The sequence below is a fragment of the Lotus japonicus genome, chromosome 6, assembly GCF_012489685.1.
Source record: "Lotus japonicus ecotype B-129 chromosome 6, LjGifu_v1.2".
Taxonomy (NCBI): Eukaryota; Viridiplantae; Streptophyta; class Magnoliopsida; order Fabales; family Fabaceae; genus Lotus; species Lotus japonicus.
This window is the reverse complement of record NC_080046.1, coordinates 28,442,831-28,459,766: the sequence shown is the minus strand read 5'-3', so window position 1 is coordinate 28,459,766 and position 16,936 is coordinate 28,442,831. Positions and strand designations below refer to the sequence as shown.

The 16,936-nt window shown below is 42.4% G+C and overlaps 1 protein-coding gene across 1 annotated transcript; it reads left to right on the top strand.

Moving 5' to 3' along the window:
* Positions 1 to 4,685: 4,685 nt before the first annotated feature.
* Positions 4,686 to 5,120, top strand: LOC130725178 (uncharacterized). The gene has a single exon (XM_057576430.1). It carries the CDS (start codon positions 4,686 to 4,688, stop codon positions 5,118 to 5,120), a length of 435 nt encoding a protein of 144 aa, XP_057432413.1.
* The last annotated feature ends 11,816 nt before the right edge of the window (positions 5,121 to 16,936 follow it).

Here is a 16,936-nt window from a genome sequence, read left to right as displayed (position 1 = left end):
ACACTTCTCATTTCCAAAACTAACATTCAAGTCCTAAGCTCTTATTTGCGATTGTGATCATTATTTAAAGATTCAGAGGTTGTTTAATGTCTTATGAATTTTCCTTGTAAAATAGTTTCCATTTAGTTTTGTCTCTAATCTTATGAGTTTAAAAGATCCTATAATCCCAAGTAATTCCCAGAGAAGGTCTCGATCCATTAAAACAATAACAAGGCCCGAATCTTTGTTCGTCCCGTCATACTTTTTCAAAATCTCACGATAAATTTTGGCATAACTGCTCGTTTATCCTCTCTGACGTACAACAGATATATGTGTATTTGCATAATCAAAGCAATACAATCCAACAGTCATGGCACATATATCAACACATTGAAGAATAACCATGTAGCACTTAGCATATAGGGCAAATATCACACATCCTAGATTAACCAGGTAGCACTTAGCATGTGAATCAACCTCAACAACAATCAAGCAATAAATGATTATCAATTGTCAGCCGTAGCCTCAGAAAACGTTTTTCCCAGTCAAACACAATCAAGTGCATAAACAGTAAATCAAGTCAAATTCATGGACACCTAATTCATTATCTAGTATTCAGTGAGTAGCCCTCACCTGTAGGTTTTCCAGCTTGCTCTCCAAGTTTTCCTTCACAAACTTACTCTTCGAATACACAAAGTTCCTCAAACGAACCTTAGAACAAATTCACCGAAATCAATCACAATGAGTCAGAAACTCAGCAAACAATACGTACTAGGGTTACACGAAACATTATAAACTTCGAAGTACGACAATCTAACGCGTTAAGACAAGTTTTCGAAAAACGAAATTCCCCCCCCCCCCTTAATGAGGAGCACTCGGCCACTTTTCACAATTGGGTGGGCCGATTTTTCTTCGATCAAACTTGGTTCCTAGGTTATCATTAGCCGTAACTAAGACGAATCTAAGCTCAGAAAAATTTTCGGATCAAAAACTGTCGCAGGGGTATTTTGGTCATTATTTTCAGCTCAGAAATTCAAAACTGGATTTTCGAAAAACAAATTGGATGCGGACGTCACCAACGACGTTTATGACGACTAATCCTACTAGTGCTAAGCTAAGTCGTGAATTTTTAGCTTAAAGAACGAAACTTTGTCCAGAAATGGGTTTTTCCAACAGAAATGAATTCCGGCGGCATTTCGGCGACATTCGGCAAAATGTAATCCGCTAAACACGCTCAGGAGCATGCGGGGAATAAGTTTAGACAGAGAAATCGAGTTATTTGGACAGTTTTACAAAAAGCTCAAAACTTTGAGCACAGAAAGACATAGAGAAAGACGACAGAATTGACGATCAGAAGTGAGATATAGTATCTATACCTCGAAGTCTTCGATTAGCAACGAACGGTGCAGCAATCGGGCAAGAAACGGCAAAAATATTTTCTTCCTCCTCCTTCCTCCAAGCTCGCGGGTTCAAGAGAGAAAATGGTGAAGTTTTTGAAAATTTTTTCATTTTCTCGCTATTTATTGGTTTTGGAAAATTTGGAAAAATGAAAATTTCACGATTCCGATTTTTCCTGCGTATTCCTCGAAGAATTCTAAGATAGGTTTTGGCGACAGAATTCCAGAACTCAAAGCAGGTTTCTTGGAATTTAATCAAACGATCCAAAGTCGATGTAAATCGATTTTACCCGAAAAACTACTTTTTGCAGTTGATGTTGGATGAGAAAACTTCCTTCTGAAGAAAGATTGGAAACATCAAGAGAAATAGGCGTACGCGGGTGGAATCTTTGTTTGAAGCTCCGAATAGAAAAAGTCTTCATCGTCCGTAGATTTTAGGTTTCTTGAACTATCAGTGATTCGGTTTCGGCAAACTTCCGAGTATTGGAATTTGACGTTCGTACATTTCAGGGTTTCGTATCGAAACGCTTGTTTATAGACGAAGAAGAGAAGTTCTAACATTTCTCTGAAGATTTTTGGAATTAGTTTCCATCGTGTCTTAAAATATAAATTAGCTATTTACTAGCGTTCTTGACCTAGGTTTAAGCGAATACTAATCGTGCTATAACTTTTATCGACTTTGATACAATCCTTAGCTTTTTCCTGAACTTTCTCCTTCACAAATTTATTCCATTCAGTAAACACTTGTTCAGGTTTTCCTCCACGTTACATCGAATTAATCGTGAAAAGGAATTTTATTCGGTTTATTCCAAACTTAAAAACTTGGGTCTCACAGTTGTGACTCATGCTTGAAGTGATGCACATTAGTAAGGGATGACAGTACACTATGGGATATAGTGGTACTTAGGATTATGAGCCTAAGTGGCATGGTATCAGGATTGTCTCTGATACGTTGAAGCATCTGAGGTAGTGGGAAGAGGGAAAGGATAATCCTCGATTTAATGAGTTATTGATACTTGCTTTTGGAAATTGACCTACCTATAACACTTTAGGATCACTCGTAGGATAGATGGAGTAAATAAATAAATAATGATAATGGAATAGGCAAGTGAGCCCTTTTTTCTAAGTAATTAAAAAGTACATAACCATTAAATGGCGGATTAGAACTCCCGCTTGTATTCCTAAAACTACATGATCTTATTAAAGATCTCACCTCTATAACAATTATGGTGTACTTACTCAAAGTAAGGCAGCAGATGCTTGTTTCTAATTTATTAGAAACTTAAAAGAAGTATAAGGGGAGACGATTGATACTTAAAGATACACTTAAGGAGCAATAAGGAGTAGGAAAGTACTTTCATTACCACTAAGAGAGTGGGAATACAGAGACACCAAAGGTGGTCATGTTCAGAGATTAATTGACCCGAGATTTACGCGATGGCCCCACCTCTCCATCAGCTACCGGCAGGGTCCCGGAAAGGCCGGCCTGATGTGATGTTACAGGGACCGCATAGTCGTGTACTTCTGTCTGTGAGCTACTGAGCGAACATTTTCCGGTAAAGAGTGGACTGTAAGGAATGTCCATGTTCCCGAGGCGACTTTCCGAAGATAACGAAGCAATAGCTTCGGGCCCATAAATCATACTCATCACATGATAAAGAAAATAATAAAAAGGTTGGCGATAAACTCACCATTTCCTACGAAGTAGTGAGAGAAGTCAATTCGAAGGACGGAGACATAAGGTGGATTTAATCATACTGCATTTTTACTTGTGTTTGCTAACATGTGTGTAATTAATGATATGTTAACTTGAGTTTTAGCGTTTATCTTATCTGATGTGTATTATTGTGCAAAGTTGCATATGACTTACCCTTGCAATTATTTTATAAAAGCAGATAACAGGTGTGACAATGAGCATCCCTCCAGTCCTCGCGATCCACACTGATTTCCCGTCCCGGGCTAGCTGGCATGTTGACCCAGTTACAAGATAATGCTTTTATCAGGGACTCACGATTTTGTGGTGCAGGGATCCAGGAGCAGGGCATATCGGTTTTCCAGTGATGCTCCCTATGGTGTTCTCATTCCTCCTGCCGACCCATGCTCAGCACGTTGGTCCGCAGAGTCCAGGCAGTCCACAGGTGCCATACCCACAGGTAGGCGAGCCTATGGAGACCGGAGAGCCTGTCCCAGCCAGACGAGCCACCGTGGTGAGTCCACATGGATCTCCTGATCAGAGGGTTCCGCAGACCCAGGAGTCTATGGGATCTCTCCCACCCCGGAGGAACTTGTCTTGCTTTCGGGTCACGGCCCGCAAGCGAGTGAGATACCCTAGATTCTCCCGTGATGCCAGAGTTTACCGTCGCAGATTCCAATGAGGCGAGGCGTCCGGAGACAGAGAGTTAGAGCAGGGTCCTATATCAGAGCCAATGTCAGTGCTAGCAGCCGGTGAGGGAGTCAGTGAGGAGGATCCGGAGGAGGAAGATCCGAGGGGATGCAGCCGTATGGTCCGAGTTTCTGATGATGATGATTTATGTTTCCATTTCCGTACTTTGATTATCTGTACCAGGCTTTGTGCTTGAGGGCTCTATGTCCTCTTTATGTGTTGTCTGTTTGCTTGTAGACTTATGTGGTGGATCCGCCCACCGATTATGCATGTTATGTATGTTCTGTGTGATTTATATCGTTATTCTCCGCAGTCTTAGGTTAGGAGGTCAATTACCTGGGGATGAAAAGGGAATGCTTGAGTACACTTTACTCTTGCGATCCCGATCCAACGAGAAAACCCTCAGTAGAAAAAAAAAATTCACTATTTCACGTCGCGTACTCACTCCTTAGTGATGGAGTTAGGGCGAACTCATTACTTATGGAAGGGGGCGTGACAGAGCGTGGTATCAGAGCAGTGATTCGTCGGCCTAGAGTTAGAGCGTACTAGGGAGTCTAGAATAGGTAGTTAAGGTCATAGGAAACTAATCACCTTGTGCATTTCAGGAAGAGATGGCAGGAATGGCGAAAGCTATTGAACAACTGACCGCTTTCTTGACCGAGCAAGCGGAAAGAGCTGGGAATGGAGGTGGACACCAACCAGCAGAAGAGGATATCTACCACGGATTGGAAAAGTTTCTGAAACGAGATCCACCAAAGTTTGAGGGGGGTTATAACCCCGACGGAGCATATGAGTGGATCCGGGAATTAGAAAGGATTTATGAGACATTGGTATGTGCTGACCCACGTAAGGTTGCTTTTGCTAGTTAATTACTTTCAGGAGAAGCTAGGACATGGTGGACTGGAGTAAGAGGGAGGATTACTCCAATGGACGGAGCCATAACCTGGGAGATCCTTAAGAATGCATTTCTGGAAAAGTACTTCCCAGCGGATGCGAAGGGAAGGAAAGAGATGGAATTCTTGGAGTTAAAGCAAGGTATGATGTCAGTAGGAGAGTATGCAGCTAAGTTTGAAGAACTGTGTCGGTTCCACCCACATTATAGTGCGGTGGCTGATGAGACCTCAAAGTGTGTCAAGTTTGAGTATGGACTGAGGCCAGACATCAGGACTGCTGTGGGACATGACCAGATTCGAAACTTTGCTACTCTGGTAGAGAAGTGTAGGATTTTTGAGGAAAATGAGAGGTCCAGGAAGGAGTACTTGAAGGGACAGGGTGTTAATAAGGTACCAAAGAAGAAGGAGGAAAGAAGGAAGAGATACTTTAGACCACCAGAGCAAGGGAGAAATCAGTTCAGAAATTGAACAGGGGGATTTGGATTCCATAACAGGACAAGCAGATTCAATCCTAACAATCCATTCTGCGTGAGGTGCCGAAGGAATGGACACCGCGCTCAGGAGTGTAGAGCCGTGTTAGGGGAACAGGCTAGTACACATGCTAGCGGAAATGGGAATCGAAACCCTACCGCTACAACAGGCGAGGGAAGTAGCAGAGGTGCACCGGCGCCAAAGGATAACTGAAAGTTTGGACGACCCACGAATAAGGGGAAAGTGTTTGCGATGACGCTGGAGGAAGCATTTGAAGCGCCAGAACTTATCCAAGGTACGTGTTATGTTAATAGTTTTCCTTTAAGTGTTTTACATGATTCGGGTGCAACACATTCGTTTATATAACAAGAGAGGGTCAAACAATTAGGTATACCAGTGACAAGTTTGGCATGGGACTTAGAAGTAAGTACCCCGACTAAAAACACCAGTAGAACCTCGAAGGTTTGTAGAGACTGTAGGTTAGAAACCTTAGGGAGAACCTTTAGGCAAGACTTAGTATGCTTACCCTTAGAAGGACTAGAAGTGATATTAGGGATGGATTGGCTAGCGGCCAACGATGCCACCCTAAACTGTAGGAGAAAGACGGTTTACTTTTGGAACTAGCGAAGGAGACGCTAAGCGGATTAAGCGAACCAATGAGGTAGGAAAAGCGCCCGAGAGCGAATCAAACGTACTTTTAGGAGCGCTAGATGCGGGTAAGGACGACATAGGTATAGAAGGTATACCCGTAGCAAGGGAGTTTCCCGACGTTTTCCATGAGGAAGTGTCTGAGTTACCACCGGAGAGAGAAGTTGAGTTTTCTATAGACTTAGTTCCTGGAACGGGACCTATCGCTATAGCCCCGTATAGGATGTCACCGGTGGAACTGGCGGAACTGAAGAAGCAAGTGGAGGAGCTTATGGACAAGAAGTTCGTGCGGCCAAGTGTATCCCCTTGGGGAGCACCAGTCCTTTTGGTGAAGAAGAAAGACGGTGGCATGAGATTATGCGTAGACTACCGGCAACTGAATAAGGTGACGTTCAAGAACAAGTACCCGTTGCCTAGGATTGACGATTTAATGGATCTATTAAGGGGAGCCGAAGTCTTCTCCAAGATATATCTGCGATCCAGATACCATGAAATTCGAGTGAAGAAGGAAGACGTACCGAAGACAGCGTTTCAGACAAGATATGGGCACTACGAGTATTTAGTCATGTCGTTCGGAGTGACTAACGCACCTGCGATATTCATGGACTACATGAACCGTACCTTTATCCCGTATCTCGACAAGTTTGTTGTGGTCTTCATGGATGATATTCTGATCTACTCGAGGAGCAAGCGAGAACATGAAGAACACCTTTGATTAGTATTGGGAATACTAAGAGAACGACAGTTGTACGCCAAGCTATCCAAGAGCGAGTTTTGGTTAGAATCTGTGCAATTTTTAGGACACGTGGTGAGTAAGGCAGGAATAGCGGTCGACCCGGCGAAGGTAGAGGCAGTTAACTCATGGGAAGCGCCCAAGACGGTCACGGAAGTACAAAGTTTCCTCGGATTAGCAGGGTATTACCGGAGATTCATTGAAGGATTCTCCAAGATCGCGATGCCATTAACCAAGTTGACGAAGAAGGATCAGCCTTATAAATGGACACCGGAGTGCGAAGAGAGTTTTAAGGAAATCAAGAAAAGGATGACTACGTCACCGATTTTGGTATTGCCCGATCCCGCAAAGGAATTTGAAGTGTATTGTGACGCGTCAAAGATGGGACTAGGATGCGTGTTGATGCAAGAACGAAAAGTAGTAGCGTACGCGTCAAGACAACTTAGACCTCATGAAGTGAATTACCCCACTCATGACCTGGAGCTAGCACCCGTAGTATTTGCACTCAAGATCTGGAGACACCACTTGTATGGTGCAAACTTCACTGTGTTCAGCGACCATAAGAGTCTCAAGTAGCTATTCGATCAGAAGGAGTTGAATATGAGGCAAAGGAGATGGGTGGAGTTCTTGAAGGATTACAATTTCAAGTTACAGTACCACCCAAGAGAGGCGAATGTTGTAACACCCCGATTTATCGAGTGTCACACAGTAAACCAAACATCACCATTTTCGTAAAGAATTTTCGTCGTTCAATTATTAATATTGAATTAATGACAAAAGTTCATTTATAGCGAAACTCTTGAAACTTTACAAAATAAATTTTGTGGAATAAATAAGGAATGCATTCCTGAATAAAATAACTCGTAAATAAAAGAAACCATAATTCAAGTACATAAATGAACCCTTAGGCTAAAGCCCTACGTCAACACTACATCAAAAACCGGAAAACAAAACTGATAAAAGATAGTTCGATCAGCACCACGAAACACTCAAACCCCAGCATGGCAACATCAGTCACTCGTCGAGCCAACCGCACTATCTCTGACGCTTCTTCACAGGAGCCCTGACCTCTGGTGCATCTCCATGTCCCTCCGTCTCGACATCCCCAGGTGCATCAGCTACTGCAACGTACCGTGGAGCAAAGTCCTCCATAGGCTCATTAGGAAATGGAAGGGACTCTAGAGGCGGAGCTGGAAAGTCGCCAATGCGTGCCCACCAATCTGGTGCCCCGAACGCCCGTGAAGAAACCTCCCCTCCTACAACCCACTGTGGAGAGTTCGAGTAAGAACCCTCAACTCCTGGATGCAAGAAGCGACATGGTGTGAAGGGCATCTTGACCTTGCCCCACTCCATGATCTGTGTCTCGACGACGTTCCCGTGCCGGTCACGTCCCGTGATCGTAGCGCTGCCGACATAGAGGCGACGTACCTTGGCAGAGTCGGCCTGCCAGGCGTTGTCCTTGTGCTGATCATGTAAATCTATCGTCCACGAGGTCACTGCGCTCTTGACCTTCACCATCTGGCCCCCCCCCAGAATAACACATAAACAAATAACAGGGTCAGATCTCATGTTCTCATATAAACATTCACATATCCATGTAATTCTCATAAAGAACAAGATTCAATAAGGAAAATTTCTTAAGTTAAGTCACGGTCAGTCACCTAAGTTTCAGTTAGGCTAACGACCTCACCATTCACACAACCACCTCAACACCAATGACCAATATCACGATCATCCGCAGATGAACAATTCTCGGAGGGGACACACCGTACAACCCTCGATCATGTGGGGAACACACCGTACGCCCACAAGATCACAAGGTGACCGCAGTCAACCAAATCACGTGGGGACACACCGTACAACCCACAAAACACCCTCGCGTGCAAGTAACTGTTTGTCTCTAACGGTACCATTGTTCTCATGGTCCATAGTCCTCACTAGACCTATGTTCCAATTACATCACATTTTACTTGCAAGCGATTAAGTCTCAATTCTCTTTGTTAGGGCTCTAATAGTCAACCTAGAGTCTTAACATCTTCACAAGACTTATACAACTTAATCACAATAATAACCACAACACCAAAAGGAATTACAGGTAGATGAGCGTCCTTTTGGCAATAACCAAGTTAAACATATATAAGCTATACTAAGCACTTAGTCATGTTCTCATGTATAGCAATACTTCAGTTGTGGCAACTTCATAAACCAAGCCAACACATAAACTTGTGCATGGAACGGAAGAAAGAAAACTTGCCAACAACCACAAAAATGGCTCGGCTGAACCCTAAAGGGCTCAAGGGTTTTCAAAACTATTCCTTCCTTCCATCTCAACTTCACAAGTCAATGTCAAGCCAACAAAAATAAGCGTATACTCTCCAAAAATCCAGAATTGATCATGTCACAATTTTCATGTTACCATCATATGAAATCCTAGTCAAATTTAGCATAAATTCATGGTTTTCATGCATAAGATAGAGGGTCATTTACCAAGCATCAACATACTGATCTTGTCATCATACAAGCATCACTAATATGGTAAATATTCCAGTAGAAATCAGCAACAATCATTATATCAAAAAGCTCAAGAACATTTCACCAAAACCCAAGGTTTTAGCATAGCCGAGAGCACCATTGCCCTAGGTTGCTCTCTTTTTTTTTGAAAAACATTTTGGCCATCATCTAGGCCATTGTACAGAAGCAAGAGATCATGCTATTCATCATCATAATCAGCCCTAAACATACAAAACAACACAGAATTCGTTCTAGGCAAAAACATGGCAACATAGTCAAGTTTTGGCATCTATGGCATGTAAGCATGGCATCAAGCTTTGATCATATTTGTGGCTGCACATATAACACACCCTAAGCATGTTCTCTACCCTCAACCCTCATACATCATCAAACTAAACAGATTCAGATCAAGGACATGCTAGTCAAGAAAACCTCCAACATAAAGAATCCTAGACTCTACCCACTAGATCCACCCCTCACCTTAGTTGTTGGGTTTGAAAAGGTGAAAGAATGGTGATGGAATAGATGAATGGAGAAGCCCTCTCCTTGATGCACCTTCAGCCTTGACTTGATCTTCTCCTTTCTCTCTTGACCTCTCTTGCTTTCACTCCTTCTTCTTCTTCTTTCTCTCCTCTAGCCGCCGCCCTCTCTCACTCTCTTGCTCTTTCTTTTTTTTTTTATTTTTTTTTTAATGTGTGTGGAAAATGAGGGTATGTGTTTGGGTTTCTCACTCAGCTCCTTTTGTCTTTCAAAAAGTTAAAAACTCTCCCCCTTTTACCCCTATACCCGCAGCCACACTATGCCAAGCAAGGGCCTTCAAAACTTTTCACCAATTTGAAAAGAGACAAGGCATTAATGGCTCATCATTCTCCATTATTCTCTTGAACAAAACTGATCAGCACTTAACTAAGAGACATAACTCCCAAATTTCCCCTTCATTCATGCAATCCTAGTCAAAAACAAATCTTCTTTCCCCTCCTCTTCACATACTCGAGTATGGCCCTCATTCTTGGCCCTCAAGCCACCCAAAATCACTTATCTTGGAGTCCTTGACCTCACACATAATTATTTCCTAACCCCCAAGTATTATCACTTCAATATTAATAATACTATACACTCCAATGCATCAAGGAAAATTCACAATTCACAAGCAAGACACATTTTATCATTTATTCTAAAATAAACAATTTTATTCATCAAAGTAGGGTCTTACAATACCACCCCCCTTAAAAATAGTTTCGCCCTCGAAACTTAAGGGTTTACAAACAAATCGGGATGTGACTCCCGCATCTTATTCTCTAGTTCCCATGTAGCATCGCCTGTCGCTTGATTCCAAACGACCTTCACCAAGGACACCTCCTTGTTCCTTAAACGGTTCGTGCTCCTGTCGACGATCTTGATGGGTGGCATCACCATCGTCAGATCATCCTTTAGCTGATTGTCGTCAGGTTCAAGAACATGAGAATCATCAGCCATGTACTTCCGCAACTGTGACACATGAAGTACATCATGGATATTGGATAGGAAATGCGGCAACGCAATCCTATATGTCACTGGCCCAACTCGTTCCGTTATCTGGTACGGTCCAATAAACTTTGGAGTAAGCTTTTTAGACTTGATCGCTCTTCCGACACCTGTCATCGGGGTAACCCGTAAGAAGACATGATCTCCAGCTTGGAATTCCAGCTCTTTCCTTCGATTGTCAGCGTAACTCTTCTGACGACTCTGTGAGATCCTCATCTTCTCTTGAATTCACTTTACTTCTTTGGTGGTTTGCTGAACCAGCTCGGGTCCAATCACTAAGTTCTCCCCATCTTGATGCCAGCAGAAAGGCGTCTGACACCTCCGACCGTACTAAGCTTCATATGGTGCCATCTCGATGCTCGCATGAAAGCTGTTGTTGTAGGTGAACTCAATCAGCGGCAACAACTCATCCCAGCTTCCTTTATGATCTAGCACACAAGCTCTTAGCAAATCCTCGGTCTCTTGCTTCGATTTGATCTCATCCAAGAGCCCACTCGACACCATCACCATCCCGAAACTAAGCTTCCCTGGAGCGATCTTCACATCCAAACACAGATCTCGGAACGCCTCCAGCAGTTCTAACTCCTTGACCATCAACGAGGATACATGCATAGCCTTTCGACTAAGAGCGTCAGCTACAACATTGGTTTTCCCCAGATGATACTGTAGGTCAAACTCGTAGTCCTGAAGAAATTCCATCCACCTTCGCTGTCTCATGTTCAAATCTTTCTGGTCGAACAGGTACTTCAGACTCTTGTGATCACTGTAGATCGTGAACGCACTGCCATACAGGTAATGCCTCCAAATCTTGAGAGCATATACTATAGCAGCCAACTCAAAATCATGTGTAAGACCCCGTTTTAGGGCATATTATTTTAATAATAATATTAAATAATATTTTGTGAATTACTTGTGCTATATGTGATATTATGCCTTTTAAAAAGGGTAATTAATTTTTAGAAGCAATATTAAGTCTTAGAAACCTCTAGACGTTGATGTGCGCGATGATACGAGCATTTTTACTGTAATATTGCTAGGGTTATGCGACGACGACTTTTAGGTCAAAATCGGCCCGACAGGAGCGATGAGTTGGTGAATCGAGTCGACGAGGATGATTTCGTGGGCCACACCTTATGGGGAGGTGTTGGGCATGATTTTAAGAATATTCTATGATGGAATATTCCTTACTTTGGTTTTTGAAGGCTTTATCTAAATAAAATGAGTTTTTATTTAAATAAAATGCATTTAAATAATTTTAACCTATGGTTTAATATCAAAATTAATTCTGAAAATATTTTTGAGGTATTATGGAGCTGATGTACGATTATTTGGAGCCAAAATTATTGATAAAGATTTTTGATTTTAAATTTGAAGTTTTGATGCATTTAGGAGGGAAATGGTGCATTTAATGCATTAATTATTTTGGGGTTTTTATTTAAATTATTATTTTAAATATTTTGTTTGGAGAAAATCTGAGCATGGAGAGTGTGTTGGGCGGCCAAGGCTTGTGGAGGAAGGAAAATGAGACTTTTGCAAGTAATTTCCTTTTCTAGCTAGGTTTTATAAAGGAGAGATATTAGGTATTTTGATTCTTTGACTTTCAATTAATGGGGGATTGATTTCTGAACTTTTAAAACCTCCAAGGATCTTTTCATATCTGATTTAAAACCCTTTGGATTCAGATTTATATATTCTAAAAGATTAGGGATTTAACTGATAGTTTTAAAAGGGATTTAATTAGGAAATAAGCCAAATTTTGAGGACTGAATCAAGGAAGGTTGGAAGAGTCTAGAAACACTAAAATGGGCTGGAAATTTCGTGGGTTTGGGCTTCTTCTTGGGGAGAAAGAAAAGCATTTAATGCTTGCCTCTCACTCCTCACTATAAATAGAGCCTTTCCCCCTCTCATTTCTTCACACCAAGAGCTCTCCTCTCCTCTGCATTTGTGTGAGCTCTCTCTCCCTCTCTTATCTTTATTTTATTTTTCTTTTCTTGGGTTAGTTTAGTTTCTAAGCCTTGAGCAAGGTCGTTCTCAATATACTCTGTGGTTGCAGCTTAAGCTGATCTGCCAAATCCAGAAGAGAATGATTTTAATCAAGTTGCTTAGAAATGTTTATCAATTTGAGGGTTTTCTTAAAGAAGTTCTTGATGTTCTTATGACCTTCAAACAAAGGATTTTATAAAGGAGGTTTTGATTTTGGGAGGATTGAATCTATGCGAAACTTATGTTTTTTCTTCGAAAGTTCTTCAAGTGTTCTTATGATCTTCAAGAAAAATGTTTTAGAAAAGAATGTTTGATCTTATGAAAGAAATGATTTTGGATTTTCAAGGTTTTTGGGGGGAATTTCGTGATCAACAAGGGGATAGGCTTATGATCGATTCGATTGTCCAATTAGTAATGTTACTCTGTCCATTCGTTGGTAGGAAATTTCCAAGTGTAGATCTAGCTTCAAGGAGCAACCCGAGACTTCTAGGAAAGCGTACCTTTGAGGTAAGGGCACTTCGGCTATGATTGATTGTGATTGTTAGAAAGCATGATACTAGGACTATCGATGATTTATATATGTGCAAGCTACTATGTTATGATATTTTGTTCATATGAGATGAACGTGACAGGCTTAGGGCCTAGTGATGATGACTGACTTGCATGGCATGCATTGTGGACCAAGTGACCTGGACTGGGCTTGGTTGGCCACGACTAGTGACCTGGACTGGGCTAGTCGATGGTGACATTCAGGGGAGGCCCTGAATAAGGACGAACGTGAAACGACAGTGCGTTGGAGGGGTCCAACCCCGATCATCAAGCTGTTGGGCAGCGGTGCGTTGGAGAGGTCCAACCCCGATCGTGGAGTCGTGTTTGTCCAACCTTTCCATGAGGGATTGGCTTATGGATATCCAAAGCGTCTACCTGCATGTGCACAAGCATTGAATAACAATAAACTATGAGATAGTACCCTATACTTGTTAAACTTAGAATTATGAGATAGTTCCCTATACTTGTGAACCTTAGAACTTAATATAGTTCCCATATTTGTGAATGTTAGCTTAGTGAAGGACTTGTGATTGATAGGGTAGTATACCCTACTTGTGGTATGTGTGTGTTAGAAGTTGACCCTTGCTTGTTTGCTTGTTTGCTGTTTGTTGTTTGGGGCGCTTAACGCCTAGACAACAAGCATGCGTGTGATCAGTCCTGATGCGACCCTATATCTGCTTGCTGTGGACGGCGGCAAGGCTCGAGACATCGACCGCGCAATTGATGGTTCAGCTATGGGATTGGCGAGAGCAGAGGATGCGAGATGATATGATGCGAGCGTTGGAGGAGGCCTTGGAGGGCACGCGGCCTATGAGTCGGGTATTGAGTGTGATAATTGAGTCTGTACTTGGGGGTGAGCTGAGTTTGTTTATAGGGTTCGAACCTAACCTAGAGACCTTCTTGTTGTGTTGGCTCGGGAGCGGTCGAACACTAATTTAATCATTATGTTTTAATTTGAAAGAATCATTGTACGCTTCCAAAGCTTTTATTAATAAAATGAATTATTCAGTCTATTTCTCAAGTTACTACTTTTTATTTATAAGCAATGTTATTGAAAAGTTTTATTTCAACGAAAATTTACACACGTTTTAGGAAAAAGGTTACTAAAGTGACCCTCAAGAAATCGGGGCGTTACATCATGCGTAGGGTAATTCTTCTCATGAATCTTCAGCTGTCGCGAAGCATAAGCAATCACTTTCTTCTCTTGCATCATTACACAACCCAACCCATTATGTGAAGCGTCACAATAAACGTCGTATGGTTCTCCTTCCTTGGGTAAGGCTAGTATCGGTGCAGTAGTCAGTCTCTTCTTCATTTCCTGAAAAATCTCTTCACATTTCTTCGTCCATGCAAAAGGTTGATTCTTCTTTGTCAACTGAGTCAACGGTGAAGTCAACTTTGCATAATCCTTCACGAAGCGTCTGTAGTAGCCAGCAAGTCCAACAAAACTCCTGATGTCGGTTGCTGTCTTAGGTTGTTCCCATGACATTATCGATTCAATTTTGCTGGGGTCAACAGCCACACCCTGACTTGATATGACATGACCTAGGAACTTCACCTCTTCCATCCAGAATTCACACTTCGAGCCATTAGCATATAGCTCCTTCCCCCGCAATACTCCTAGCACTTGACGCAAATGCTCTTCGTGTTCTTCCTTACTCTTCGAGTAAATCAAAATATCGTCAATGAACACCACCACGAACTTGTCCAGGAACGGCCTGAACACTCTGTTCATGTAGTCCATAAACACTGCGGGTGCATTTGTAACTCCAAACGGCATCACGAGATACTCATAATGCCCGTATCGAGTTCTGAATGCGGTCTTCTGTATGTCAGCCTCCTTGACACGGATCTGGTGATATCCTGACTTCGGATCTATCTTCGAGAAAACAACAGCTCCCCGAAGTTGATCCATCAAATCATCTATCCGAGGCATCGGGTAACGATTTTTCACTGTCACCTTGTTGAGTTGTCGGTAATCCACACACAATCTGGACCTTCCGTCCTTCTTCTTCACCAACAACATCGGTGCTCCCCATGGCGACACACTTGGTCGGATAAATCCTTTGGAAGAGAGATCCTCCAACTGTTTTGCTAACTTCGCCAACTCTGCTGGTGCCATCCGATAAGGCGTCTTTGATATTGGTCCTGTACCGGGCATAATATCAATAGAGAACTCTGTTTCTCTTACTGGCGGTAATCCAGGCACATCCTCTGGAAACACATCCACAAAATCTTGCACCACCAAAATGTTGCGTACGTCGCCGTCGTTCTTCGCCTCAGCTACGATAGAGTTCACGAATGCTGGAGAACCCCTTCCCAAATTGTACGAATTCAAGTAATCCGTAACGCCAGAATCCGGAAAGACTACGGCCTTATTAGCACAATCCAACAGAACGTGATACTGTGCCAGCCAGTCCATCCCTAGAATCACATCGAGCTCCTTGAGCCCAAGGCAAACGAGGTTCGCAAGGAATGTTCGATCCTCGTAAATCAACGGACACTACAAGCATGTCGTGCGCGTAACTAATCGATCGGCGGCAGGGGTTGTCACCACCAAATCGAACGGTAAATCAGCAGTTAGCAATCCTAATATCTTCGTACACTCATCAGAAATCTCAAGTATCACGGCAATGATACTAATCTCAAACAATCCCAAACCAAGCAAACATCTTAGCACACAAGTCTACCCAATCTCACCGCGAAGCTTTGAAAACATCTTTATCAAAAACAAAAACACAACGAGTTCGGAAACTCGTAAGCCCAAAACCCTTAGTGCTCTGGTTTCTCAACCGGAGCTCTGATACCACAATGTAACGCCCCGATTTTTCGAGTGTCACATAGTAAACCAAACATCACCATTTTCGTAAAGAATTTTCGTCGTTCAATTATTAATCTTGGATTAATGACAAAAGTTCATTTATTGCGAAACTCTTGAAACTTTAAGAAATAAATTTTGCGAAATAAATAAGGAATGCATTCCTGAATAAAATAACTCGTAAATAAAAGAAACCATAATTCAAGTACATAAATGAACCCTTGGGCTAAAGCCCTACGTCAACACTACATCAAAAACCGGAAAACAAAACTGATAAAAGATAGTTCAGCACCACGAAACACTCATCCCCCAGCATGGCAACATCAGTCACTCGTCGAGCCAACCGCACTGTCTCTGGCACTTCTTCACAGGAGCCCTGACCTCTGGTGCATCTCCATGTCCCTCCGTCTCGACATCCCCAGGTGCATCAGCTACTGCAACGTACCGTGGAGCAAAGTCCTCCATAGGCTCAGTAGGAACTGGAAGGGACTCTAGAGGCGGAGCTGGAAAGTCGCCAATGCGTGCCCACCAATCTGGTGCCCCGAACGCCCGTGAAGAAACCTCCCCTCCTGCAACCCACTATGGAGAGTTCGATTAAGTCTCAATTCTCTTTGTTAGGGCTCTAATAGTCAACCTAGAGTCTTAACATCTTCACAAGACTTATACAACTTAATCTCAATAATAACCACAGCACCAAAAGGAATTACAGCTAGATGAGCGACCTTTTGGCAATAACCAAGTTAAACATATATAAGCTATACTAAGCACTTAGTCATGTTCTCATGTATAGCAATACTTCAGTTGTGTCAACTTCATAAACCAAGCCAACACATAAACTTGTGCATGGAACGAAAGAAAGAAAACTTGCCAACAACCACAAAAATGGCTCGGCTGAACCCTAAAGGGCTCAAGGGTTTTCAAAACTATTCCTTCCTTCCATCTCAACATCACAAGTCAATGTCAAGCCAACAAAAATAAGCATATACTCTCCAAAAATCCAGAATTGATCATGTCACAATTTTCATGTTACAATCATATGAAATCCTA

Coding starts and splice junctions, on each gene's coding strand:
- LOC130725178 (XM_057576430.1), top strand. CDS start 4,686: ATGGACGGAGCCATAACCTGGGAGATCCTTAAGAATGCATTTCTGGAA.